Genomic DNA, 27,274 nt, shown 5'->3' on the forward strand with positions numbered 1-27,274 from the left:
TCACATACAGGCATGCTTCTGTATTGGAAATCACAAAATGGGCTCAAGAATATTTCCAGAGAACATTATCTGTGAACGCAATTCACCGTGCCATCCGCCGTTGCCAGCTAAAACTCTATAGTTCAAAGAAGAAGCCGTATCTAAACACGATCCAGAAGCGCAGACGTCTTATCTGGGCCAAGGCTCATTTAAAATGGACTGTGGCAAAGTGGAAAACTGTTCTGTGGTCAGACGAATCAAAATTTGAAGTTCTTTATGGAAATCAGGGACACCGTGTCATTCGGACTAAGGAGGAGAAGGACGACCCAAGTTGTTATCAGTGCTCAGTTCAGAAGCCTGCATCTCTGATGGTATGGGGTTGCATTAGTGCGTGTGGCATGGGCAGTTTACACATCTGGAAAGACACCATCAATGCTGAAAGGTATATCCAGGTTCTAGAGCAACATATGCTCCCATCCAGACGACGTCGCTTTCAGGGAAGACCTTGCATTTTCCAACAGGACAATGCCAAACCACATACTGCATCAATTACAGCATCATGGCTGCGTAGAAGAAGGGTCCGGGTACTGAACTGGCCAGCCTGCAGTCCAGATCTTTCACCCATAGAAAACATTTGGCGCATCATAAAACGGAAGATACGACAAAAAAGCCCTAAGACAGTTGAGCAACTAGAATCCTACATTAGACAAGAATGGGTTAACATTCCTATCCCTAAACTTGAGCAACTTGTCTCCTCAGTCCCCAGACGTTTACAGACTGTTGTAAAGAGAAAAGGGGATGTCTCACAGTGGTAAACATGGCCTTGTCCCAACTTTTTTGAGATGTGGTGTTGTCATGAAATTTAAAACCACCTAATTTTTCTCTTTAAATGATACATTTTCTCAGTTTAAACATTTGATATGTCATCTATGTTCTATTCTGAATCAAATATGGAATTTTGAAACTTCCACATCATTGCATTCCGTTTTTATTTACAATTTGTACTTTGTCCCAACTTTTTTGGAATCGGGGTTGTACAAGGTCTTTAGAAAAATTCTGGGATTTGTAATCTTTCCATGCAAAACCAATTGCCCTCCCCGCAAGCTGCCTGAAGAAATCTTTCTGGCCCAGAAATCACCAAAACATGCATTTTTTTCAAACCCTTTTTACTAATCTTTACAAGGGGAGGGTCAATAATCATGGAGGGCGGTGTAAATCTACACACACACTAAAAATGATAAACCAAAACCAAGACCCTGGCACATCATCCGCAGCTACCTGACGATCTCGACTTTAGTGGCGCACTCAGACTGCTTCTCCTTCCACTGAGCGTCGTCCCAGTCCAGCTCGTAGAACAGCACCACCAGTGCAGGCACGAGGTTCAGGTGCTTATTCATCCAGCCTGTCTTCAGGATACCTTTTGGGATGTACCACTCGTAGGAGGTCCTCTGTTACAACACAATCGCAGCATGACATCACCTGTAGAGCCGTTACACAGACAGACACGACATAGGAGTGAATCGGTTTACCTTGGTTCTGCACTTTGGGTACTCGTGGTCTCCTGGCAGCACTTTAAAAGAAATGGGCACTCTGTCGGCCCGTCGGTTGGCGCAGAAGGCGTCCCAGATGGCACGATGGATGGCGTTGTAGACGACGTCGAGACCCGTCAGAGCCACAAAGGCCATAGGCCTGCAGCATAACTCCGGCGGGAGCTCCCACTGCGTCGGACTCATCTTCCTCAAGCAGCCTGCAACCGGAACGTCTCACATCATCAATGACACTGCCATCACAGAGACACTACTTTACTAAACAGCTTCTCTCTCAACCCAGGAAAGTTCATTTGACAAGATCACGGGTCAGGCTTGTAGGACTCGAGTCCAGGATTCGTGCCATAATTTTAAGGACTCGTGACTCGACTTGGACTTGAGCACTCTCAATAAATTGGAGACGAGGACTCTGATTTTTTCTTTATTTTTTGTTACATGGCATAATAATTTGGCATAAGATATTTATATCTACATTCATTTTTATACTAATTTCGTCCAAGAGTGTCACACACCAAAGCGCGCAGGTGTGTGCATCAGAAAGACTCTCGGGCACGCTCCAAGCGGACTCGCATGTGCGCCATAAACGACTCGCACCTGCACAGGATTAAGGTGCGATCAGCATGCTGATACAAAAACTGCGCTTACTTTGCGAAGTATTGAGTTGCATTGCTGACACATTACCGAGCCTTATTTCCTTGTTTGGTTTCCCGATTTCCTGTTTCTCGTCTTTGATTCTGCCGAGCCTACGATAGCCTGTTTGTGCCTCGCTTGACCTGTTGCCTGTTTCACTGTTTTACGATTTTGCCTGCCGTTCTGGATTGTTTACCGTCTTCACTTGTATTAATAAACACACCTTCTGCACTTACATCCGTCTCCCAACCATTTCTGACAGAATACTTCACACTCCCTGACAAAGAGAAGCACATTCACCTGGTCATACGTCATGTTCAGGAACAAACTAATGTTAACGGCGCGAAAACAAACAGCCACCGTTAAATGATACGGGTGGAGTCTTGACTCGACTCGAAATTTTCTTGAATGACTTCGGACTCGAGGTTTAGCGACTTGACTACAACACTATCACGGGCAGGTGCGACCAAAAATAACTCCAGGAGCTGGTGGGATTGGTCAGAAAAGCTTCAGGAGCTGAAAAAACAAAAACATACCAGGGGTGTTCACACGGCAACTTTTACTCCGGTGTAGCACCGGGGCTGCCCCGGTAGAGCGTTCACACGGTACAAAGTTATACCGGTGTCGCCCCTGAAAGCTGCTTAAACCGGTGCAAATCTAACCCTGCTCGGGAGGTGGTTTAAGAAATTTACTCCGGAGTAAATGCTAGTTTGCGGGGCAGCACAGATATAAAATGGGACGTCTGAACGCTACAGGGGTAGACTCGCTACGCGTGAGAAGAGTTGATTACATACGGGCATTGCATAATTTGCATCCTGGTATTTTGCGCTTCCAAAATGGCGAACATCAACAACAACAGAACTGCGCGTCTTCCAGTGTTGCCAGATTGGGCGGTTTTAAGTGCATTTTGGCGGATTTGTACTTTGTCCCAACTTTTTTTGGAATCGGGGTTGTATAATAATGACGCCGTGTCGATTCGGTGTAGGTATCAGATCGGCTCGGGCTCCGGCGCCTGCTTGTGATGTCACACTATGTGATTGGCTGGACCATTTGAAGGACGACGTACAAGTTTGTGGTTGGTCTGGACAAATTACGGAAGTAGTTATCGCGGGATTAGGTTTCGTGGGATTTCATGTCATGTTCCTGTCGCGCGCATTGCGTTTTTGTTGAACACAACTTCAAAATAAAAGCAATGCACATTCAGTCCATGCATGAGGTAAAATTAGAAAATACCTTTATTTTGTAATTTCTAATTAACCTTACGCGGGCCGGTCAGAATGAACCAAAGGGCCGGATGCGGCCCGCGGGCCGTAAAATGCCCAGGTCTGGTATAGAGGGTTAGGATTTGATAAGTTATTTACTTCTTCCTAATCCTTTCCGAACATTATTATGTTACTGCCTTGTGGCTACGCTATTCTGTTTGTTTATGACGATGTTTTGATTATTGTATTTTTTATATATTTTTATATTTTTATATCCTTCTTCTTTACTGTTCGGAATAAAGCAATCAATCAATTCTCCATTAGACAGAGTGACGTAATACACGTAGGATTAGCGATATGCTATCAAACCAAATCAATGAAACCTGCTAGAAAGGAACAGAACACATTTTTATTCCATCGAACAAGTGTCCTGTCTGTATAATAATGATCATTCATACAGTATAACCGCTTTGTTTGACAGAATTAAACATAACATAGTTCAAATCTGAGGGTTAATTCATTTCCAAGCTCGAGTTGAATGTGAAAGCGCTAAAGCTTTTTTTTTTTTAAATATTTAAGCTATGGGGGCAACTATGACCTGAAGGTTAGAGAAGCAGCCTTGGGCCCAAAAGGTTGCTGGTTTGATTCCTGATATCGTCGTCAGGAAAAATGCAAGGGGATTTGAGTGAATGAACAGCACTTTCCTCTCCCTCTGGATCATGGCTGAAATGCCCTTGAGCAAGAAACCGAACCCCCAACTGCTCCCCGGGCGCTTCTCTGGGTTTGTGTGTGTTCACTGCTTCAGACGGGTTAAATGCAGAGGAGGAATTTCACTGTGCTTGAGTGTACATGTGACAAAAATAAAGGCTTATTATTCTTTTTCCCCATAATGCTCTGATGAAAAAGTTTCGCTTGCTGCCCAACAACTGGCACTTTTTCCTTTTTGTTTTAAACCTTCTATCCATCCATCCATCCATCCATCCATCTATCTATCTATCTAAGGTAAATCTAGCATTCCAGGTAGTAGAGCGGTGGCTACAATTAGACACTTTTTCAGATCTACCAATAAAAAAAACATTTACAAAGGTGAATTTCAGTTCCAACAGTAATTAATCAACCATAAGACCCGCCTCACCCTTTGATCTTGTCGTATGATGACGCAGCTCGTTACCTGAGATGGAATTTTTTTTTTTAGCACAATCAGCAATTTGAGGACGTCATCATCGCAGGTAAGCATGGTGGAACAAATCATGGACATGTTTTTACTGATCAAATTCACCGATATTTCATGATCTCCTCGTCGAGTCGCCATTTTGTATCTAAACGCGCGTTTGAGAGTCACGTGAGGTGTCGATAATAGTGATCACTTTCACCAGTGTCCACCATTATCGACACCCTGTGGAATTAAAGGCCCGGTCCCACTGGGCGATGGACACAAAACGTATGCAAAAAGGACACAGCGGACGAACAAAATTTCGGGGGTGGCGCTATCCGTTTTCATCCGCTCCAGAAATGGACAAAATTGGCGAAAACAGAACGGAAAAGAACGGACGTGGGTAGGATATAGCGGGGATGTTAAACGCATGTTCATAGGAAGCCTAGCGGATGAAAGCGGATGACAGCTCCGAAGGGGTTACCAGTGATAACTGAGAAGCGGACGCATAGCAGAAAGAGCGGATGCATAGCGGATGAAGGGGATGCATCACATACGCCTAACGGAAACAAAGGGGATGTTGCGCGGATGTATATCGGATGCAGACCGTTCACTGCGCATGCGGGGGGTATGAATTGCGTCTGCTCCGCGGATATAAAGGGATGCAGCACGCACGCCGTCAGCATAAAGCGGAAAGACGTGCTGGCGGCTACATCGATACATCTCTACTACTAGATGATTTTCTCCCCCTTTTTATACAAAATATCGATTGTCCGCTAGGTGTCCTTCTACATACTCTAGACATACTCCAGACATCCTAAATATACGAGATACATTCCAGATATAAACGCTTTGTCCGTTTTGAATACTTTATATACGAGATGCATACGCTTACATCCTTTCTATTTCCGTGCTACTAACGATGAATAGACGTTTCATGTACCTTATCTTTCCTCCCTCTTTCCGTTTTCAGCTGCAGCGGATGTGAGTTGCGAGGATGCTCAGAGGATGCAGAGAGGATACAGCAGACGTTTAACGGATGATGACGGACATAGAACATTTGTTGCTCGTATATGTCGCGGATTTACATCGTACACGGCGGAAAGTTCATCCGTTCTAAAAGTTTTGTGCAGCTCAAAACTTTTTGCGCGGATGAAATCACAGTGGACGGATGCTCGATGGATAGAGCGTATGAAGCACGTATGCAATGAGTACACAACGGATGCATAGCGTTTTCCAACGGATGGCAAAGATTTTTTTACGTTTTACATCCTCTTTGCATCCGTAAGTGCAGTGGGACCGGGCCTTCAGGGACATTTACAACTGTTATGGATCCATCTTTGGGTAACATTGTTGAAGTAGATGAGGTACTTTTTTTTTTTAATTTAAAAAAAAAAAAAAAAAGTGCTGTGATTTATAATTTTTTTTCTGATCCATAACAGAATGGAATGTTTATAGAGTATTTGGAATCTGATTGCAGTGAATAGAATTAGATCAGAATTAAATTCCGAGCATATTAAAAGTTACATGCTTGAAATGTTCAGATTTTTCTGTTCCATTCAGAATATATTTTGCAGTTTGTTGTAAATATCTGCCACGTATTACAATATATCAGTAGACATTTTATATTTTGGTTTGAGGAATGACATGCGACCTTTGCCCTGGACTTTCATATGGTTATTGCCTGTTGACATTTATTGGTAAACTACAAAACTAGAAATTAATACAAATAACGACGAATGATTAACAAAATGCGATCTACGAAAATACTTAGAAAGTGGAACAGAAAGATTTTCTTACACAGGTTAAAGGGATAGTTCGGGATTTTTGACATGAATCTGTATGGCATCCCCATCAATAGTGTCGTGCAAACACACTGACTTACCCCCGACAGCATCCTGTGAGTCCAGTTCTTGTCCAGTTTTGGTCCAGACGAAAGTAGTCCGGCAAGTTTGTTGGGGTCACGAAAGTAAAACGTTTTTCGTCTCAAAACAGTATGTGTTCAAAAGAGTGATATATTTGCATCACAAAACCGTTGCCAAATAAAAAAAGTCAGACCTCGAAATCGCTTGGCACTATTTTCTCTCCCTTCTTATCACTGCGCGCTGCCGGCTTCATCCAGCTGCGGCTCCAGCTTCAAGGATAAGCTGGAGCCGCATAAGTAGGAGTCCCGGCGGGTGGTTTGTATTCGATTCGTTTATATCCCGACCTTGTCAGCTGTCAGATTTATGTTCATGGACCCGGTAAGCTGGTAAATAATATTTATTTATTTATTTTTCTTTACCAAATTCTAACAGAAAACGAGAGCGCCCGAAAGGGAAAGCTGAGCCGAGCCGCCTCACGGCTGTAATGCAAATTGCTTTCCTCCTCAGTATACAAGTGCGCTTCCATGGCAGGGAAAAAGAAACTACCACTGCTGCCTATGTAGTGCCCTATTTATACAAATAGGAGTCATTCAGGATTCAGCCATGTTTTTGCTCCGTGTCATGGCTGAATCCTGAATGACTCCTATTTGTATAAATAGGGCACTACATAGGCAGCAGTGGTAGTTTCTTTTTCCCTGCCATGGAAGCGCACTTGTATACTGAGGAGGAAAGCAATTTGCATTACAGCCATGAGGCGGCTCGGCTCAGCTTTCCCTTTCGGGCGCTCTCGTTTTCTGTTAGAATTTGGTAAAGAAAAATAAATAAATAAATATTATTTACCAGCTTACCGGGTCCATGAACATAAATCTGACAGCTGACAAGGTCGGGATATAAACGAATCGAATACAAACCACCCGCCGGGACTCCTACTTATGCGGCTCCAGCTTATCCTTGAAGCTGGAGCCGCAGCTGGATGAAGCCGGCAGCGCGCAGTGATAAGAAGGGAGAGAAAATAGTGCCAAGCGATTTCGAGGTCTGACTTTTTTTATTTGACAACGGTTTTGTGATGCAAATATATCACTCTTTTGAACACATACTGTTTTGAGACGAAAAACGTTTTACTTTCGTGACCCCAACAAACTTGCCGGACTACTTTCGTCTGGACCAAAACTGGACAAGAACTGGACTCACAGGATGCTGTCAGGGGTAAGTCAGTGTGTTTGCACGACACTATTGATGGGGATGCCATACAGATTCATGTCAAAAATCCCGAACTATCCCTTTAAACATCATCAGTTCATTTGTTCACAAACATGAGAATTACTTCCTCATTTACGTAAACACCGACATCCAGATATTTATATAAAATATATTTTGGACTAAATACAAGTCTGTGTCAAACTAATTTTAAATTAAAACTATGTTTTGTTAACTTAATACTACATACCGATTATTTTTTAATAAATAATCATTTGGATGTTGATAATTGTGGAACGGTTTCGATAACCGTGGACAAAGGTGTCGATAATTGTGGAATGGTGTCACGTGATCGGATACGCCAAGTAATCGGGAATGAACTTGGGGTTTTGGGGTTTTCTTCCCCCCCCCCCAGTGGAAGTTTGAGTAACAATAGATAGTTTTCACATGACGTCACAGAGTCGGGGATTCCCTGGTGGCGGCCATCTTGGAGGGCTAGCTTACCGTACAGGTCACTGAGCACACATTGTAGCGTGCGAGTTACATTCATTTATATATTATTTACATTTATAGTTACATTACTATTTAAAGCTAGCAAATGGTGCACACCTGTTGTATTCACGGCTGTCGTAATAGGTCAGATGATGACGTCAAGCGGGGCTTTTATGGAATTCCCACTGTATGGGAGTACGAAGGCGAGCAAACAAACTCAGCATACAAAGGAGAAATCTATGGCTTGCGAGAATCAACCGCAAGGATTATCAGCCTTCCAAACACAGCAAAGTCTGCTCCAATCATTTTATAAGTGGTAAGTTGTTTAAATAAACAATCAATTGTGTTTAAGTTTGTTTTTGGAAACCAAAACATCATGTGAACAATCTCTGGAGGATGCCTAACTGGAACCACTGAGTGTACGTTTACATTGTAATGTACACTTAATATCGCTCATTTGTCATGTTTCTATTTGAAACTTGTCACTTCACTCACACAAGGGACATTTTTGAAAAACATTTTAGGTCTATTCTGTATGATTTGATTTGTGTTTGGGATGCAAACAGCGCGCCTTTTGGCGGATGCCGCCTGAATCGCACAGATCCGTTTTTGTTTTTTTTTAGGGGGGGTGTTGGGAGTGTCTGATTATAATTTCAAAGTAAATTCTGTATTAAAATTACTAAATAAGCAAATCCATTACAGTCCATGAAACAGGAAGTATAAGGATGAGAAAAAAACAGTTTAAATCGGGAAGCTGCGCACATGTGTGCAGCCCGAGCGGTGTGCAGGACTGAGCACATGTGCGCAGCTTCCCGATTTAAACTGTTTTTTTCACATCCTTATACTTCCTGTTTCATGGACTGTAACGGATTTGCTTATTTAGTAATTTTAATACAGAATTTACTTTGAAATTATAATCAGACACTCCAACGCCCCCCCTAAAAAAAAAAAATAAAAATCGGATCTGCGCGATTCAGGCGGCATCCGCCAAAAGTCGCGCTGTGAATATATAAAGTTGTATATATCAGACAGCCTTTAAAGTTTGATGAAGTCAGTTTCAGGCTTGGGAGCAGGCTTTGGCAGTTTCAGGCTTTGGCAGCCCTGCATAGTCACTTGAAAATGCATCTTTGTCCACTTCGTAGGGGTCAATTCCCCCAATCAAGGCCAGTTTGGCTGCATGCCGTGAGATGTGTCTCTATATACTTCTGTTTGCTTGATTTTGCCGACATTGATCTTTATTTTAGAAAACTGACTATATAACTTCATAAATTCGTCTGAGATAACGTAGCCAGTAGTGGCGATGGTCCGTTTTGTTTGCCCTCCAAGATGGCGGCTGGGGGGGCGTTCCCCGGAATGCCGTGACGTCAGTGAAAACTATCTATTCAGGCACAATTCACGTATTGAAAGTCTTTTCTACTTTTGCAACGGCCAAAACAGGGTACCCCAGGATTGTTAAACCAAAATTTAAGACTTAAGACTTTTTTAATGCCATTTCAAGTGAAATTTAATACCTTTGTCGCACTCATTAGGGAAGAATAAATCATATTGAGCACCAGATTAAACCTCAAATAATTACTATTTACGAGTGTTTGAAATAACAAAATTACATTTATTAAAATAATCAATCAGAATTCATTCTACTCACACCCCCTGGACACCATGCAGAGGAGAGCACCCCCATGTAAGTCCAGACAATCACCCCTCATACACACACACACACACACACACACACACACACACACACGCGCCAGAGAAGCATTCAAAAGACAAAAAGAATAGTATAGCTATAATAGTATAGCTGCCTGCTTCTGAATTGTGGATGCAAACGAAATATGTTAACCACTTTTCATGTGAGAATCCAGAGCTGTAAGCCCCATTGTCCCTAGTTGAAAGGTTTTTTTACACAAAGTGCATAATGCCTCACGGTCATTATTTGGAACCCCCTTAACCCAGGCGTATTTAGGCCCCGGTCACACCGCCCGAACTTTGCTGGAGCGTTCCTGGAGCGGTGAAAAAAATTCATCACCGCTCGTAACCGTTCACCACCGTTTAACAAAAGTTGGCCCCCGTTAAAGCAACGCCGTATACGCTCGGCCACCGCTGATGTTTCTCGAGGGGCCCTCCTACCGCTCCGAAAGTTTTAAGCTGCACAAAATATTGCGAGCGGTGAGGAGGGGGCAATTTTCCGCCCCGGCAAAGTTCACCCCCGCTCCACCAACGCCCAGTCAAAGTTTGACACCGCTAGATGCAAGTTCGTGGACGCTTGGGTCCGCTAGGCCAACGCAGAAATCTTGAACGCTGGACCACCGCTGCTTCGCCAGCGTTGCCCGGGCGGCGATTAAAGTTGCACAAACTTCGGTGGAGCGGTTGTAAGCGTTTTACGAGCGGAAACGGGGTTGCTGGAACGGTGTCGGGCGTTGAAGCAGCTGTCCATGGCGATGATGAACTTTGGTTTGGCACTGGTATAGAGGCGTCGGAGCAGGACCAGAATTTGGCTATAAATACGGGGAGAAATGGACCAGGAGCTCATTTGGAATCGAGCTGCCGTTGAGTTCAGACCTCATCTATATCGAATTTGCTCAAAGTTACAGTAAAACTGCATCACCATGGATGCTGAGAGACTTGCTATGATTGGTGCTAAACCAACTTTATACCCCCGCCGAGCCAAAGCCCGCATGCGCAGAATGCCGCTATACCAACGCTCGCGTCACCGCTAAACCAACGCTCGCTACCGCTAAACCAACGCTAAAGCAACGCCAGCTTCAGCGGTGCACCGTTAAGCCAACGCCCGTGTTTTCGATTTTTTTTCCCATTTTGTGCGTGGTGACGAGCGTTGTCGAAATTCGGCCCCCCCTCCCTACCGTTCAAGGAACGCTCCAGCAAAGTTCGGGCGGTGTGACCGGGGCCTTAGGGTCGAGCGGCCACTTCGGGTTGAATCTGCACTTCCCCATGCTCTCTCCCCCTCACCCTCTCTGCTCTATGCGCCTGCTGCTCTCGTTTCGTGTGAACCCTTTACGGCGCGACGTGAATTTCCCGCTGTTTGCGTGTGAACGCCAGGGCAGCGCAAAACATTTTAGATTTTGCTTCATTTTCATCACAGAGAATTTAATCTAGGTTACGCAACGATGTTAGACTTTCTTTGGAAAATTAAGACCTCCCTGGAAAAAATTAAGACTTTCAAGATGAAATTTAATACTTTTAAGGCCTTAATTCTGGAAAATGAAATTCAATACTTTAATACTTTTAAGACTCCGCGGGTACCCTGCAAAAGATTGTTAAAGTGTCGATAATTGTAGCTGCCGCTCTAGTATTTTGTAAACTAGTAAATAGTGCCCGAACAATCAAATTTCGTATTGATTATAAAATACTACTATTGACCTTTAAAGCACTGAATGGTCTCGCACCACAGTACCTGAGTGAACTTCTGCTCCTCTATGACCCGCCACGCCTACTTAGATCAAAAGGTGCAGGCTATCTGCTGGTACCTCGTATAGTGAAGGCTACATCAGGGGGCAGAGCCTTTTCTTACAAAGCCCCACAGTTATGGAACAGCCTTCCAAGTAGTGTTTGGGAATCAGACACAGTCTCAGTGTTTAAGTCTAGACTGAAAACATATCTGTTTAGTCAAGCCTTTTGTTAATGGTGTTTATGAGGTAAAGGAGTAGATCTGGAGGGTCCTCAGACATAGCATGGTTTTCCCCAAAGCGTTTTAGAGTGTCGGGCCCGATACGCTTGCTCTGCCTGCCCATACGCTTAGTCGCTTTAGTTAAAATCCGATACACTATGGCCCTGTCCACACGGCAACGGATTCAGGTGAATCTGATAAAACTGTTCATCGTTTCGGCCTGGCGTCCACACGGCACCAGCGTTTTGGGTGCCCCAAAATGAAATCTTTTGAGAACGGGTTCCAGAGTGAAAAAAATCTGGCAACGGAGCCGTTGCGAAGTCGTCTGGATGAGTAGAACGGATTTGTTTACGATGACGTCACAACCACATGTGCTTCACGCCGGGTAGAAGTGTAACGAACTCGATGCGAGTTGTCAACAAACCCTATAACTTGGTTCATGAAACGCGCTTACAAAATATTTTCACTGTGAATATTTATTGTGTAATGGTGCAAAGTGAGAGAGAGAGAGAGAGAGAGAGAGAGAGAGAGAATACTAGCCCTCAGGGCAGAGTCAATTCCGCCAGCAAAAATAGGGAAAAAAAAAAAAAAAAGAGCGATTTCAACTCTTCAGATGTTGGTTTAAGTCCGACAATACATTCCTCAAAAAGGGCGTAGAAGAACAAAGTAATCCATCAACGTGTAGCATTCAATTTATTCCGGACCATTAAAGAATTCTGGGGGATATCAGAATGTTGGCGTACCGGCTTCCATCTACCCCCGTTCATTCCTCTCTCTCTCCATCTACCCCCGTTCATTCCTCTTTCCGCGTCTCCATTCAAAAAACGAGCACGTGATTTAAAGGGACTATATCCATAGGATAGGGAGTGAGAAAGTGTGTGCGTGTGACAGTGACAGTCACTGTGCGCATGCGCAGTTATGCGCATGCGTCTACTTCTATTGTTCTGGCGTCTCCGATGGGACCGTCTTACAGCGCACGTAGAGGTGTGGCATGTGTGTTGCATCGTTTTCAGCAAGCGTTGCGTTGCCATATGAACCTGATATTTTACTGATCTGTTGCCCATGTGGACGCGATATTTAAAAAAAAAAAAAATTATATATATATATATATATATATATATATATATATATATATATATATATATATATATAGTTGCCATTGTCATGTGGATGTAGCCTAAGATTTATACTGATACGTTAAATTTCCTACCCACAAGTAACTAGATACATAGGAGAGCAAATAACAGATCCATTTACATACTGATTGATATTTGTGTTAAACAAGCAGCCTTTTTTCCAACATTTGTGTTCTGTCAAAGTAATATGTCTGCGTGGTATGATGTAAACAAATAATCTGTTGGCTAAGTCAAGATCACGTGTTCAAACTGTCCAATAAAAACATCGAAAGAAAACGTCAGACATCCCGGAATTTTCCGATTCATTATAAGCCATCTCACTGGCTGCCGATGTCGTCACCGACCAGACGGACAAAGCCGACTGATTTTAATAAGCTAGGAGAAGACTCGCTGGACAATTTGATCCACATCAGCATGGATGACAGCGAGACGGACTATGAGAGGGCTGCCCAACATTGGGCCGAGCAAAAGCCGAGGAGAATTAATCTGCTTTAAAGGATCATTCATTAGTTTGGGTTTGCAGAAAGGTTATGTACTTATAAACACTCTCACGAAGTGAAGTTGTCCAAATGTGTCAAACATAGCATCATTTCAAATAATAATCATAAGCATTTTTGGCAGTGTGATGACACTGGGAACCATTTAACAGAAGGCGGCTCGGGATTATTCTTTGGTTAAAGGCTCACAGTGACATCACACTGCCAAATACGCTTATCATTATTATTTGAAATTATGCTACATTTGACACTTAACACACTCTCTTCATGAATGTGTTAATAAGTACATAATCTTTCTGCAAACTTAAACGTATGAATTAAGTTTTTCCTTTAAATATGTTTTAATCTTAATCTAGTCCATTTAATAAAGTGGCTAAATTTAAACTTTATAATATCCAGTCGCCTTACTTTTCTTTTCAGTGCATCTTAGTTCTACATGTATTACGGTAATTGCATCAGAAACATTCTGAATCATTACAGTTACAGTAATACAGCGACTTATTTTAAGGTGGCAGGTCTTGGGTTCAGATCCCTTTGTGATCAACAGGAGGTCATGATGATCGATTCTCTTCATTGGATTGTAGAAGACGGAGCAAACCACTGGTCATGTTTTCATGCACGTTTTTGTTACAGCACTACTTGATCAGAGATAATTAAGGGATCCCTGTAGATTTTCAATCTATCATGTATCTCAGTAATCTATAACAAAACAGTGTAACTTGCTTGATGAACTTTAAGGTGAAATTTCAAACGTGTATACATTAATACTATTTAGGTCAGAAATCATTGAAACACTGGTCAAATCGATCCTATAATCATGTATCGAAAACCTCAGAGACCCTGAAAATGCACCTGAGAGCATCTCGTTTCAAAAAATTTTCCGGGGGGCCATGTCCCCAGACCCCATAGTTTCGCTTCACGCCTTTGGCGCTCAATTGTCTGTGTTTTATCATGCCAGAATTTAGGGCTTTAATTTTTTTTCTGGGAAAAACACTGCATGGAATGTTTTGGTAAACTGGGATGTATGGATGCTGTCAGTCCCTCACTCGAGTTTGTTGACGGTGTAGTGGCTGCTGCTTTATGTCCCGGGGCTCCCTCATGCCCGTGTTACCTTCTGGCTCTCCCCTTTTAGTTATGCTGTCATAGTTAGTTGCTGGAGTCCCTGCTCCAGCAACTAACTCCCTGGGGTGGCACGGTGGTGTAGTGGTTAGCACAGTCACCTCACAGCAAGAAGGTTCCGGGTTCGAGAAGAAGAAACCTTTATTTGTCACATGCACACTTCAAGCACAGTGAAATTCATCCTCTGCATTTAACCCATCTGAAGCAGTGAACACGCGCACACACTCAGAGCAGTGGGCAGCCACACCAGAGCACCCGGGGAGCAGTCAGGGGTTCGGTACCTTGCTCAAGGGCACCCCATGTCAACCTAACTGCATGTCTTTGGATTGTGGGGGAAACCCATGCAAACTCCACACAGAAAGGCCCTTGCCGGCTGCTGGGTTCGAACCCAGAACCTTCTTGCCGTGACGCGACCGTGCTAACCACTACACCACCATGCTGCTGGTCAAGCCCAATGACCGGCGAGGGCCTTTCTGTGTGGAGTTTGCATGGGTTTCCTCCACAGTCCAAAGACATGCAGTTAGGTTAACATGGGTTGGCCTTGGGCTGAGGTGCCCTTGAGCAAGGTACCGAACCCCTGACTGCTCCCCGGGCGCTCTGGTGTGGCTGGCCACTGCTCTGAGTGTGTGCGCTTGTTCACTGCTTCAGATGGGTTAAATGCAGAAGATGAATTTCACTGTGCTTGAAGTGTGTATGTGACAAAGGTTTCTTCTTCTTCTTCGGCTTGTACTCAGTGCAGTAAGACATTGGGCATACCTAACAACCAGTGTTATCTCTCTCTTCCCCCAAAATCTGTCCCTCTGAGTTACATGTCCATCCTGAGATCGAGATCTGACCTCTTCGGCTCCTCGGACCTGCCTGATCCATCCTGGTGCCCTGTGTCTAGTTGGAGTCTCATCAGTAGAGGACGGCCCCATATGGACAGTTCAAAGTCGCACTTGGAGGACGCTCTGGACTCTTACAGTAATGCTTTTATGGCTGAGGACTACAGTTGACTTGCTAACTTTAGGACTGCAGTTGTCATGAACAGTTTTGCACTCAAGTTTCCATCAATGAAGAGTTTATAACATCAACGAAACTGACTTCATGCTCATCTCAAGCCGCTTTATCCTGTTCAACAGGGTCGCAGGCGAGCTGGAGCCTATCCCAGCTGACTAGCGAAAGGCGGGGTACACCCTGGACAAGTCGCCAGGTCATCACAGGGCTGACACATAGACACAGACAACCATTCACACTCACATTCACACCTACGCTCAATTTAGAGTCACCAGTTAACCTAACCTGCATGTCTTTGGACTGTGGGGGAAACCGGAGCACCCGGAGGAAACCCACGCGGACACGGGGAGAACATGCAAACTCCACACAGAAAGGCCCTCGCCGGCCACGGGGCTCGAACCCGGACCTTCTTGCTGTGAGGCGACAGCGCTAACCGCTACACCACCGTGCCGCCCCGACTTCATGTTGCCCAAATGAGGATGGGTTCCCTTTTGAGTCTGGTTCCTCTCAAGGTTTCTTCCTCGCCACCGGCTTATCATTAGGGATAAAATTAGGTCATGTTTTAAGTCGTTCAAATTCTGTAAAGCTGCTTTAGTAAAATGTTTATTGCTAAAAGCTCGGTACAAACAAACTTGATTGACTAGTATTTTTGTGTGATAAAATAACTCTGTTGCATGAACCAAATGAAAGAGGAAGTAAACTATGAATGAAATATAAATCTCTTTCAGTTGGACTGAAACATGCTGTTCTGTCTGCAGATATTTTTTTAGGGCTGTCGAAGTTAACGCGATAATAACGCATTAACGCGATCTCAATTTATCGCGATAAAAAAAAAATAGTGCCGTTAACACAAATTCTAATTTGGCCCTGCGAGTCACCCGTAGTTCATGTTGAGGCTTGTCGCGCGCTGCTGCAATAAGAGGAAGCGTGAGTGATGGAGAAAGGTCTGTTAAACGAGAAGTTTAATTTCAAAAGAAGAGTGTGATTGAGTTGGTTTTGGTATGCACTTTGCAGTTCTAAAATACTTTTGTAAAGTGAGATTTCAGTATGCTGTAGCACTGGGATATGACACTAAATGTCTTTATTGAAGTCCAACTGCGATTTATTTTTGTTTGCACAGCACTGTGAAGTATGGAATCAATTTTGTGCCAAAATGTTCATACAATACTTTTGAAATATCAAACAAAAACGACAAATCAAAATACAAAGTCAATTTTTTTAGACTGGCAAACAAATTATTCGTGTAATCGTGCAAAATATCAGTCTATTACTCTTCAGAAGCCTTTTATTTTTGTTCCGCGTCTTTCTCAGTTTTGTTTGACGTAATTTATTTTGGTTGCGATTCCAGCTTTCTCGTTTGCGCTCCCTGACTTTTTGCTTGCAGTTTTGGCACAAACTTCACGTGTGGGCGGGCTGTCCAGGAATGCATTCCCATTGGCTAACTTGTGTTTGACTGACAGCTTCGCTCAGCCATTTCCTACTCGGATTCTGGCGGACTGTTTGACGAGTGACCGATCCATTGACGGTAAACAAGGATGGAGTGGACTTCAGTGGCGACTATGATACTGAATTAATTCAACAAAGTGTAAATGCGGGACAAATGTGTTGTATGTGTTGCAGTAGTGCACATTATGCAGGTGTTTCGTGGCAAGTCAAATGTTAGCCTTAGCTCCACTACCCAATATAATAGCTGTCTTGCTAACGTTAAACACGCCTGCGTAATGTGCACTACTGCAACACATACAACACATTTGTCCCGTACTTACACTTTGTTGAATTAATTCAATATCATAGTCGCCACTGAAGTCCACTCGATCCTTGTTTACCGTCAATGGATCGGTCACTCGTCAAACAGTCCGCCAAAATCCGAGTAGGGAATGGCTGAGCGTAGCTGTCAGTCAAACACAAGTTAGCCAATGGGAATGCATTCCTGGACAGCCCACCCACACGTGAAGTTTGTGCCAAAACTGCAAGCAAAAAGTCAGGGAGCGCAAACGAGAAAGATGGAATCGCAACCAAAATAAATTACGTCAAACAAAACTGAGAAAGAGGGCGGCACGGTGGTGTAGTGGTTAGCGCTGTCGCCTCACAGCAAGAAGGTCCGGGTTCGAGCCCCGTGGCCGGCGAGGGCCTTTCTGTGTGGAGTTTGCATGTTCTCCCCGTGTCCGCGTGGGTTTCCTCCGGGTGCTCCGGTTTCCCCCACAGTCAAAGACATGCAGGTTAGGTTAACTGGTGACTCTAAATTGACCGTAGGTGTGAATGTGAGTGTGAATGGTTGTCTGTGTCTATGTGTCAGCCCTGTGATGACCTGGCGACTTGTCCAGGGTGTACCCCGCCTTTCGCCCGTAGTCAGCTGGGATAGGCTCCAGCTTGCCTGCGACCCTGTAGAAGGATAAAGCGGCTACAGATAATGAGATGAGAAAACTGAGAAAGACGCGGAACAAAAATAAAAGGTTTCTGAAGAGTAATAGACTGATATTTTGCACGATTACACAAAATTTGTTTGCCAGTCTAAAAAAATTTGACTTTTTTTTTTGTATTTTGATTTGTCGTTTTTGTTTGATATTTCAAAAGTATTATATGAACATTTTGGCACAAAATTGATTCCATAGTGAAGTCCTATAGGCTGTGACTGAATACAACTCCAGCACAATTGAAGTTTTATTTCATTTTTATTTTCTTTTGTCACACATGTCTGAACTGAGACACAGTAGTATGTGACTACATGTTTTATATTTGAGGCCCACGTTACACGGGGACGGTCTGAAACAAAAGCGCGAAAGTCCGTTTTCGTTCTCACTTTTTTCCGCGTCTACACGACCGTTTTCAAGGAGGAAACCTGCGTCTATACGGTGACGCATAAATGTGTGGAATTCAATTGGATGTGCATGCCAGGCGGCTAGGTGGCGCTGTGAAAGACCTCCGCTATGTCTGCACGCATGCGCAACGTCTTCCGTCTTGTCTGATCTGCACCGCGAAAACTTTGACTACTCTGGCTATGGTAAGTAAGAAAGTAAGTAAAAAAGTAAGAGCATACTATACCCGCCTCTGTTCATTAACGGTATATGTACAGATTCGGTATAGATGTTCGAAGGACTCCTGGACGTTTATTAAAGCTGCCAGAGCAGCTTGAAGGTCCGTTGGATCGATGTAATCAGACATGCTCTTACTTTTTTACTTACTTTCTTACTTCCTGGGCTGGCATGTACAGTATATGACATATGTATGATGTAAACGCGTACCCGATGTGAGCAGATCCGAGCAGAGTTTCGCGTATTGGGTAGTTTAGACGGATATGCAACGGGGGCTGTTTTTGAGGCCCTGTTTACATTATTTGAATCAGCGGATTGTCAGATTAACGTTTTTAAAACGATTCGCGTACACACACAAAATTTCTGTGCCCGCAACAAAACCGTTCCCTGTGCACACAGCAACGCCAATACACGGATACGCTAATCACATGACTAATTAGACGGCACGTCACATGATCCCAGTGCATATCGGGCATGCGCAAGTCACTCACCACTTGCAAGTGGAAGGATGGCAAGCCTAAAGACCATTTTTTCATGGACGGATGACGAGGTCCAATTGTTACTAAACGTAACACTGGATTATAAAACAACGGTGTCGGCTCAGGGTGTGGACTGGGAAAGTGTCCAAACAAAACATGGGGACATACTGGGCCGTTTTTTGGACCACTACCCCTCGCCAGAGGATGCCCGCGCAAGTGGGAAAGACTTCCCTCAAGCGAAGGAGGAGATCTCAAAAGGTACACATTTGAAATATATGTCTTTGTTTAAAACTGAAGTAAATATGACGTGGCATGACCAACGCCAGCGAATCAGGAAGGTGGATGTCACAGTGACGTTGTCCAATGATGACGTCAGCTAGAGCTCAGCACTACGTATCCTTGTTCCTCACTGTTTACACAGCACCGGATCAGATACGTACTGGGTTGAATATGTGGGCCCTGGCGGATTCAAGTTGTTCCGCCTGTGGAGTCGTTTCCCGGCATTTTAATGTGAACGGACAGTGCATCCACAACAAAAACGAGACGGATACGGTCTAATGTAAACACCACCTAACTTAAGGCCTCTGCATGCTCTTGCGACAAGGCTTTCGCAGATAGCTTTTCGCAGACAGTTGTAATTTATTGTTGAGCGGGGAGTAATAGGCGTGCGCAATGTTATTCACCGCCACAACGCAAGGGGGCGTGAAGTCACGAAATCGCTAGGAGTAGTTGGTGGGTGTGGTTAGTGGAGTGTTTATCCTCCGGTTACTTATAATGACTAGAACTGGAGTCGTATAGATGTGCGTACTTCCTCACTTCCTCGATCAACCGCTCTTCGTGCTGCTCCATCTTCGCTCGTGTTTTTAAAAATGCCGGTCGTGAAAACAAACCAAACCAGGAAAGTAGGAAGTGCATGTACAGCGGATGTAGAGTGGACCAATCAGAGCCCTCGTCTGCGAGGCTTCTGCGGTGGTCACAATTTTTGGGAGGTGTGCGCAGAGCGTCTGCGAAGGTGGGGGGGGCTACGCAGACACTGTCTGCGACGCTATCTGCGAGGACTGGGTTGTCAGCATAAATTGGCCTTTATCCACTCTGGAAGGCGTTTTCAATTTTTTCCGTTTTTCAGCCTTGGAAACGCCGTCTCCGTGTAGACCAAAGGCACGTCCGATAAAATATTTAGTCGTTTTTACCTGACAGCGTCCTCGTGTAAACGGGCCCTGAGACTACAGCTCCCTAAGGCCAAGAAAAAATAATTGTTTGTTTCCGGTTACCCGACCGACCGTTTAAAAAATGCCCCGACCCTAGACTTTTTTGTTAGATGTTTAAAAAAAAAAGTATTTTCGCCGACCAACAATAAATTTTGAAAAAAAAAAAAATCCGCATTACGATTCGCATAATATTGTCGATCTGACAAGTGACTAATTCTAAAACGCATATATCGGACAAGAAACACTCATTGATTTCTCACGGCCTCAACCTGACGTCATGACCTCTTTCCGGGAAACTCCGGCTTGTGTTGTACACAACGCTAGGCATCATGGCGGCCAACGAAGTGTTCTCGATTACCGTGATCGGTTGCGACCACACGGAAGATTGTAAGACAATAAGTTCATTTTATAAGTTTTCAACTGTAAAAGAACTCTACGAACATTATCATCCTCCGCTGGACGAGTCATGCAAACAGTATACACACAGCGCCCAGGCTAACGGCGGTATCGATATCACGATGGAAGTCATGTTGGAAAGCCTGCTCAGCAATTTTGGCTTGCGGGCACTGACACTTGAACGTAAACGGAAGCTGGAGTTTCAAAAAATGTTAGCTATCAAAACAAAAATACTAAAAGTACACTGATTGATCATTTTGTATAATAGCAGGTCCAAAAGTCTAAAGATGTTTTTGATTGTTCTTTGTATTCATATTAAACATACAAGTTCACAACATAGTGTTCCTAATAAAGTTAAGGTTCAACATTTGTAGTAGGGTTGGGCGGTATCCAAATTTTGATACCTTTAAACCGTCTCTGTGTTTTCCCGGGGTATACGGTATTACCGAGAAAAAAATATTTTGTTTCGGCCTACTGTGTAACGTGCGCCTATGCCTCAAATGTACTATTTAAAAGCAGCATAGCGAATTGTGTGGACTGTGGTATGGATTAAGCAGCAAAGCGAATTTTGTGCATTAAGTAGGGTTGCCACATCTGAGTTGTAAAAAACCGGGACACATCGGTCGGCGGCCGCGCCTGCGCGCACGTACGAGCGCGGGGGTTGAGGGCTGCGGACACGCACATCTACGATGCCTTATGCCTTATGTGAATGTTCACGTTTAAAAATAAAACAGTTCAACTGGTGCAGTTAGGCGTTTAGTTAAAATTCATTTTGTCTTCTTAACCCTTAAATGGGCACTACCACAAATATTATTACAAAAAATAATTTCATATAGGAATGATCTTATTTGGACGCCAATTTTTTTTTTAAACAAATATTTAATAGTAGGCTAACAGCCCCCTGAAGAGTCTCTCCTCCCATTCCGTTTCCAAATCAAAATAATACAAATATAATCCATATAATTTCTCTCAGTCTGCTTCGTTGTTGTTTTAGCCTTTTCTCTGGAGAACTGAACTTTAAAAGTTAGACTACCGTATCATACCAAATAGCCCTAATCCTTTGTTTTAATCACAAGAGAGAGGTGCTATGTTATTGGGACAACTGATTTATTCATTTCTCACGCCAGTGTTCAGGCATTCTTTTTTGATATATTTAATGATTTATTTAATGATTCGTTTATTGATGAAATTGGCCCAGGCTTTAGAACCAGCCTTTATCAGAATCAGAACATAGGAAGTAGACAGCCAGCCTATTCGCGCACCGACCAAGGGAACTCTCACCTATTGTTTGGTATTACGGTATTCCAGTATCTTTGATTTCGCGCGGCCGCCGTTGTATTGACCACGATCACCTAGCAACGGCGACTGGCTGCGTGCGCAAACATTCGGTGAGGCCACACAAGTAGCTGCCTACAATATGCCCGCTTACGTGAAAACTATTAATATGTTAAGTGGCTGCGAGAAACATTAATGATGTGTTTATTTCAATGGGGATAATGTGAGGAAGTAAAAAACCAGGACAAAACGTGTCCCGGGAAGGTTATTCCATTTTCCTGGACATTTTCCATTTTCCACAAAAAACCGGGACAATCCCGGAAAAACCTGGACGTGTGGCAACACTAGCATTAAGAGATATTTCAAAGCATCACGCAACTCTTCCTTCATCTGTCAGACTCCAAAATGTCACGCAGGGTTGCCATGGTAACGACATAAACAACCCTGCACGCGATGAGAACTACTTTAGGAAATTGATAGAATTAGTGAAAATACGATCACACAGTTATTCGGGACGATCTTCAATTTATTATTTTATATTATGACCTCATGTACTCCATATTTATTTAGATATTATATATATTTTTTAAATGACGGTAATGAGACCGATACCGTTGGTACTTTTGGATACCTCGGGATACCTTCTTACCGTAATACCGCCCAACCCTAATTTGTAGTTATGTTTATAGTTCCTTTAAGCGTCCGAGCACTCCATATTTTATCCATGGGCTCCGAATCCTGTATTCCACAAGCTTCACTGGTTTTCTTAGGCCTGGTTCTGGATGGTTGAGTCACAGAATGACACTTCCGGGCAATTCCATGTAAATGTCAACCTCACCATGCAAAAATAAAGCAACATGTAATACATCAAAACCACTCCCAGAGATCTCACCCAGGCCTGTATTTTACAGATGTGAATAAGTTGAACCAATTTGTAACCAACCTAATATGTCACTGTCAGTCTTTCTTTCTTATAATGTAAACCCCAAGCTAAAATCAACTTTGATCATGTACAATTCTATATTATTGCCACAAGCCACAGAAATGTATGCTAAAATCCACAAAACAGCAAAACAATAGCCATCCTAAATATTATTTAAGAACTTTGATAGTTTTAGCTGATATTTAGAGAGTTTTTCAAAGGGTTATGGTGGTTAAATTGCTGATTTTCTAAACATATGCCATGTCTATTTCAGACGCGTCACATCCATAACGGAATTTCGTCACATCCATAACGCTGACTTTTCCTTCCGAAACTCTGCATGAAATACAAAATATTTTAAACAAAGATTTTTTTAATATTCACCTTGGACCCCTCTATCAAACGGATATCTCCATTTCGATATTAGGTTTACGATTTCACAGAGTTTGATAAAAATGTACAGTCACCCAAGAAAAGTGATACTTTTTCTGTCACATCCATAACGCATCTTTTATTGGCATTTTCTGGCATGCCCTAGATGTACTATGGGAATTGTTCTTGTTCTATCACTTCTCCAGTATGGTACAGCCTTAAAATATGCAACACCTGTTTAAATACTGGGAGACAATAAAACATGCACTGGGTCATTTGTTGCCATTTTGAGTTCAAGTGTCACGTCCATAACGCTGGAAATGCTCTTCCCCACTATTGCCGTTTTTCCACTACAAACGCGGCTGAGTTGGGCTGAGCCGTGCCGAGCTGAGTCGAGCTGAGTGGGGCTGTTGGAGTTGCATTTCGACTACAACCGCGCTGAACCGTGCTGGCTGGAAGTGGGTGGACACATTGGGTGGAGTTAGCGAAAGTGGGTGGACGTCACGTGATGTCGTTAAGCAGCGCAAACAGTGACATCAGTGACCTTTTAAGCGGTAGTCTCACGACCCGAATAGTAAACAATAAACATGGAGGACATGGAGTCGTTAGTGTTGCTGGTCTTGGTGCTGTGGCTTGTTGTCACCGACAACGCGGACAGATACTGGCAAGAGCGTATAGATGAGGCGAGGCGCATAAGGCTTCAGAAATTCTCGTAATTCGTAATCAGTGATGGCAATAACGGCGTTAGAAATAAACGGCGTTACTAACGGCGTTACTTTTTTTAGTAACGAGTAATCTTACTAATTACTTTTTACATCGTTATAACGCCGTTCCCGTTACTTACAATAAAATACTATGCGTTACTTTATTAAAGCTGTTCTCATCTGGCACACTGCTCGCTCAGCCTTTCTTTCCTCTGCTTTCGTGTGGGGCGGGGAGACACGAGACAACGGCACAGTAAGCCAATCAGAGTAGATTTGGACAACATACGTAGGTAGGCCACGCCTACTGCACTACTGCGCACTCTTTCAATCAAGACCCAGCGATGGCGAGCGGTCAGCCCAGCACTGCGCTTTCACACTGGAAATACAGCCATTACTTTTTATTACTTGAAATAAAAGGCAAGAGTGTTTACGTGCAATGCACATTATGTCGAGGAACAAAGCGTTTGTCCTCGTCAGTGGCCAGTAATTAGTAACAATTTTAATAACTACAAAAATGTATTACATTTGATATATGTCTTATCTCACATTGTCCCACAAAAATATTAATATAGTGTAGATAACGTTACTAACTGGTTCTGTTAAGTGTCCATTTCAGTCATTAAACACATTTAACATTCACTTTTATTATGATTACACTAACTTAATTTGATTTTTTTTTGAGGGGGAACAAAATGTAACGGAATAATTACTTTCCCTGGTAATTAGTTACTTTTATGACAAAGTAACTCCGTTACTAACTCAGTTACTTTTTGGGAAAAGTAACTAGTAACTATAACTAATTACTTTTTGAAAGTAACGTGCCCAACACTGTTCGTAATTCTTCTTCTTCCGGGTTTGTGGTGTTTACAGATCCCAGCGCGCTCGCGGGGCGTGTGTGGGCATGTGAGGACACTCCTCCTCACCAATCAGTGCACAGGGGAGTGTCTACTCACGCCCCCAGCCTCACTCGGCTCGGTTTGGCTCGCTTCAGCCCCACTCCAAAACCGTGCGAGTTTTATGGCCCTTTTCCACTACCCTTTTTCAGCTCACTTCAGCTCGCTTCAGCCCGACACGGCTCGCGTTTCGACTACCAAAAACCAGCACGACTCAGCTCGCTTCAGCCCTGCTTAGCCCCTAAAACTCGCACCGTTTTGGAGTGGGGCTGAAGCGAGCCAAGCCGTGCCGAGTGAGGTTGGGGGCGTGAGCAGACACTCCCCTGTGCACTGATTGGTGAGGAGGAGTGTCCTCACATGCCCACACACGCCCCGCGAGCACGCTGGGATCTGTAAACACCGCAAACCCGGAAGAAGAATAATTATGAATTACGAGAATTTCTGAAGCCTTATGCGCCTCGCCTCATCTATACGCTCTTGCCAGTATCTGTCCGCGTTGTCGGTGACAACAAGCCACAGCACCAAGACCAGCAACACTAACGACTCCATGTCCTCCATGTTTATTGTTTACTATCCGGGTCGTGAGACTACCGCTTAAAAGCTCACTGAATCAGTGACATACAGAGCATCGTGGACGAGTTCGCGGAGCGCAAGGCTCACCGTATGCCCTTCAAATAATGCGCGCAGTAGGCTATTGATGTTTTATTATGAGCCATGTACAGTATGTCACCTAATGTTTTTTTGTTTCTGAGTTACATGTTCATTTGAAGGACTTAATGTACAAAATAACATAGTTGCACCCCGTAGTGTTGAAATTGGTAAACACAGTGCATTCAGTGAGGTTTGCACCGCCCTCCTTTTATTTCTGACTCTTCCTGTCACCACTCTGAGCGCTCATTCGTATGCCCTTCAAATAATGTGCGCAGTATAGGCTATTGATGTTTTATTATGAGCCATGTACAGTATCCTAATGTTTTTTTGTTTCTGAGTTACATGTTCGTTTGAAGGACTTGATGTACTAAATAACATAGTTGCACCCGGTAGTGTTGAAATTGGTAAACACCGCAGTTGCGGACATTTTGTAGCCTAAAATGATGTTATGATAAGCTTTAATAAAGTGCCCGGTCATTTGCCCCGCCCCCGGCCCCGCTCTGACTTGTTCCGCCACTGTCACTGATGTCACTGTTTGCGCTGCTTAACGACATCACGTGACGTCCACCCACTTTCGCTAACTCCACCCAATGTGTCCACCCACTTCCAGCCAGCACGGTTCAGCGCGGTTGTAGTCGAAATGCAACTCCAACAGCCCCGCTCAGCTCGACTCAGCTCGACTCGGCACGGCACGGCTCAGCCGCGTTTGTAGTGGAAAAGCGGCATTAGGGGCTAAGCAGGGCTGAAGCGAGCCAAGTCGTGCTGGTTTTTGGTAGTCGAAACGCGAGCCGTGTCGGGCTGAAGTGAGCTGAAAAAGGGTAGTGGAAAAGGGCCATATGTGCCACTGTTTGTCCCACACCTAAAATTTATTTAAAAAAAAAAAAAACCTACCTACCCAGTATTTTGTGTGATAAAAAAAATAAAATAAAATAAAAAGACCTACATACCTACCCTATTTTTTTTCAAGATGTAATAGGAAACAAACAATTATTTTTTCTTGGCCTAATCCATCACAAAATCCAATTTTGTGTTTTCTATGTTCAGTACTGCCTAGTATGCGAGTGAATAAACTCCCTTACCATTTTCTCTTGTCCCAGCAGTTTTTAACAAGTGCTTTTAGCATAAAACGTGTTCACCATTTTAATTGTAACATTTCACTTTAAAAGCCTTATTCATTTACATAGATTTTTTTTTTAATGCGATTAATCGCGATTAACTATATGAAATTCTGAGATTAATCGCGATTAATTTTTTTAATCGTTTGACAGCCCTAGTTTGGTTTTTTTTTTGTATTTTTAAGGATGTTATAAAATAAACTATAGAACATTCTGAGCTGAAACTGCTATAAGAGACTCTTTAAGACTTGCTAATAAGGAGTCAGAATTAAAGTACAAACGTTTTATAAGGAGACTGAGAAACTTCTCAGGTTTAAAAAGGTTAAAACGTGTGAGTGTAATGTTACTATAATTAAAGAAAAGAGTTTTAACGAACGCTCGAGTGTTTTTGTTGCTGTTTTTAATAATCCAGTTCTGGAGACAGCTAAGCTAACAGCTAGCTAGTTTCTAGAACATTCGTCTCCTCACTAGAATTCCCTCAGAACTGCACAGCCGAGCTGTGAATCAGCAGATACTCACCTCTCTGAGTGAATCTGCTCTTTAAACAGGGTCACCTCACCACATTTAACCGAGTTATACACCGTGTTTATGCTCGTTTAGCCTCAAGCTAACTGACAACCCATGACGTATGACCTCTTCTTCAGTGGTGTCCTGTTCCCATAGAAACGGAGACATTACTGCCATCTATCGGCCAGCTTGAAAACATGCTGAAACAAGATACAGGTCCAGTTGTGGTCAGAAGTTTATACACAGTGACCTGAATGTCATCTTGGATATGAATGTCATGGC

The 27,274-nt window shown here is 43.4% G+C and overlaps 1 protein-coding gene across 1 annotated transcript in view; it reads right to left on the reverse strand.

Moving 5' to 3' along the window:
- Positions 1-27,135, reverse strand: part of trappc11 (trafficking protein particle complex subunit 11) — a 151,990-nt gene extending 124,855 nt beyond the window's left edge. The window contains exons 1-3 of the mRNA XM_060915249.1: positions 27,005-27,135; positions 1,509-1,726; positions 1,258-1,427 (exon numbers count right to left, since the gene is read on the reverse strand). Of these exons, the coding sequence (XP_060771232.1) occupies positions 1,258-1,427; positions 1,509-1,712 (374 nt within the window). The 5' untranslated portion in view covers positions 1,713-1,726; positions 27,005-27,135. The remainder of the gene's footprint in view (positions 1-1,257; positions 1,428-1,508; positions 1,727-27,004) is intronic.
- Between the last annotated feature and the right edge of the window lie 139 nt (positions 27,136-27,274).

This window comes from Neoarius graeffei, chromosome 2, assembly GCF_027579695.1.
Source record: "Neoarius graeffei isolate fNeoGra1 chromosome 2, fNeoGra1.pri, whole genome shotgun sequence".
NCBI classification, from domain to species: Eukaryota; Metazoa; Chordata; class Actinopteri; order Siluriformes; family Ariidae; genus Neoarius; species Neoarius graeffei.